The sequence below is a fragment of the Corapipo altera genome, unplaced genomic scaffold, assembly GCF_003945725.1.
Source record: "Corapipo altera isolate COAL_440 unplaced genomic scaffold, ASM394572v1 182, whole genome shotgun sequence".
In the NCBI taxonomy this organism is placed as follows: Eukaryota; Metazoa; Chordata; class Aves; order Passeriformes; family Pipridae; genus Corapipo; species Corapipo altera.
Genome location: NW_020885056.1, coordinates 286,989 through 288,544, shown reverse-complemented (window position 1 = coordinate 288,544; position 1,556 = coordinate 286,989). Strand labels below are relative to the sequence as shown.

Sequence of the window (1,556 nt, the reverse complement as noted above, 5' to 3'; positions counted from 1 at the left end):
GAAGGCTGGAAGCCCCTTGGAGCTGGAGTTTGGAAGGGAATCGCTCCAGGCAGAGCCCCAGTCTGCTTCAAGCAGGGAATCACTGTTTTATTGCCTTTTCTGGCCCTGAAGGCAGGTCCTCTCTGAGCGTGGAGCCCTGGTTTTGGCATCCCTGCCCCAGGGTGGGTGCTGGATCCGATGCCTCGGGGCACAGCCAGCTTGGAGGAGGGAATGAGGGAGATTAAAGGTGCACAAAGGCATTTTCTGAGCTTGTCCCCAAAGCAGCTGCTGCTTAGAGAGGTCAGAAAGCTGTGCCACCCCCTCTGGGGCCTAAGGTAGATGAAGGACCCTGCCAGGGACTGTTCCTCATCCTCTCCCATGGCCCCTCCTGCCTGCAGGCGTTTGGATTCAACCCTCAGGAAGATTATTACGTTTCCAAATCCGCCGTGGTGTTTGGGGGCTTCTACCTCTTCTTCTTCACGGAGAAGGTCCTGAAGATGCTCCTGAAGCAGAAGGACCAGGTGAGGCCGAGCAGGGGCTGGTGGGTGGTGGGGAACAGCGGGAATTTCGGGGTGTCTGACACCCCCGAATCCCCTGATCCCACAGCACCACCACGGGCACAGCCACTACGGCCCCGAGGCTCTGCCCTCCAAGAAGGACCAGGAGGAGGGGGTCACGGAGAAGCTGCAGAACGGGGACCTGGACCACATGATCCCGCACATCACCAGCGAGCTGGAGCGCAAGCCCCCCTCCGGGGATGAGAAGGCCGTGGTGGGCTCCCTCTCTGTCCAGGTGAGCGCCTTGTCCCGTGGGATGGGAACATGGGAAAAGCCCGCCTGTCAACGGAAAGGGAGTCTCGGACCCCAAACCCTCTGCGGGGGGTGGGAAGCAGAGGGCTCCGCCCGTTAAATGTGGATTTCATGAGCGTGGGGTAGGTTTTCCTGGCTGGAGGAGGGATCAGCGACCCCCCCCCGGAGCGTTTGGGTGCTGAGCCCCCGCCTTGGGGTGCCGTGGCAGGACCTGCAGGCCTCCCAGAGCGCGTGCTACTGGCTGAAGGAGGTGCGGTATTCCGACATCGGGACGCTGGCCTGGATGATCACCCTCAGCGACGGCCTCCACAACTTCATCGACGGGCTGGCCATCGGCGCCTCCTTCACTGTCTCTGTCTTCCAAGGGATCAGCACCTCCGTGGCCATCCTCTGCGAGGAGTTCCCTCACGAGCTGGGTGTGTGAGTCCCTCGGGTCTGCCCCTCCGCTGCTCACCCAGTCCCGCTGTCCCTTGGGGTTGGTCCTTTTCCCCGGAGAGGGAGGCGGATTTTGGGGTGGGATAAACGGCGAGGGGGGGGAAGGCGAGGCTGGAAACGGGCACTGAGTAATCGCCGCTCTAAAAATAACGAGGTAATATGATGTCTGAGTTTAAATTTAGATGGAGACATCTGAAGGCAGAAAAAAAAAAAAAAAAAGAAACCAAAACCCCTCAACACTTCGTTGGTTTGGGAGGGGGCAAGGCGGGTTTGGATGGGAAGGTCCGAATTTAGGGGCAGTGGTGTGGTCAGTGAAGGGGAAAGGTGGGTTTA

At 59.7% G+C, this 1,556-nt stretch overlaps 1 protein-coding gene across 3 annotated transcripts in view; it reads left to right on the top strand.

The window, feature by feature from the left end:
• Nucleotides 1–1,556, top strand: part of SLC39A14 (solute carrier family 39 member 14) — an 11,266-nt gene that overhangs the window by 6,215 nt on the left and 3,495 nt on the right. For all 3 annotated transcript variants that reach the window (XM_027668891.1, XM_027668889.1, XM_027668890.1), the window contains exons 6-8: nucleotides 378–500; nucleotides 586–771; nucleotides 997–1,204. In XM_027668891.1, coding sequence (XP_027524692.1) covers nucleotides 378–500; nucleotides 586–771; nucleotides 997–1,204 — 517 coding nt within the window. The remainder of the gene's footprint in view (nucleotides 1–377; nucleotides 501–585; nucleotides 772–996; nucleotides 1,205–1,556) is intronic.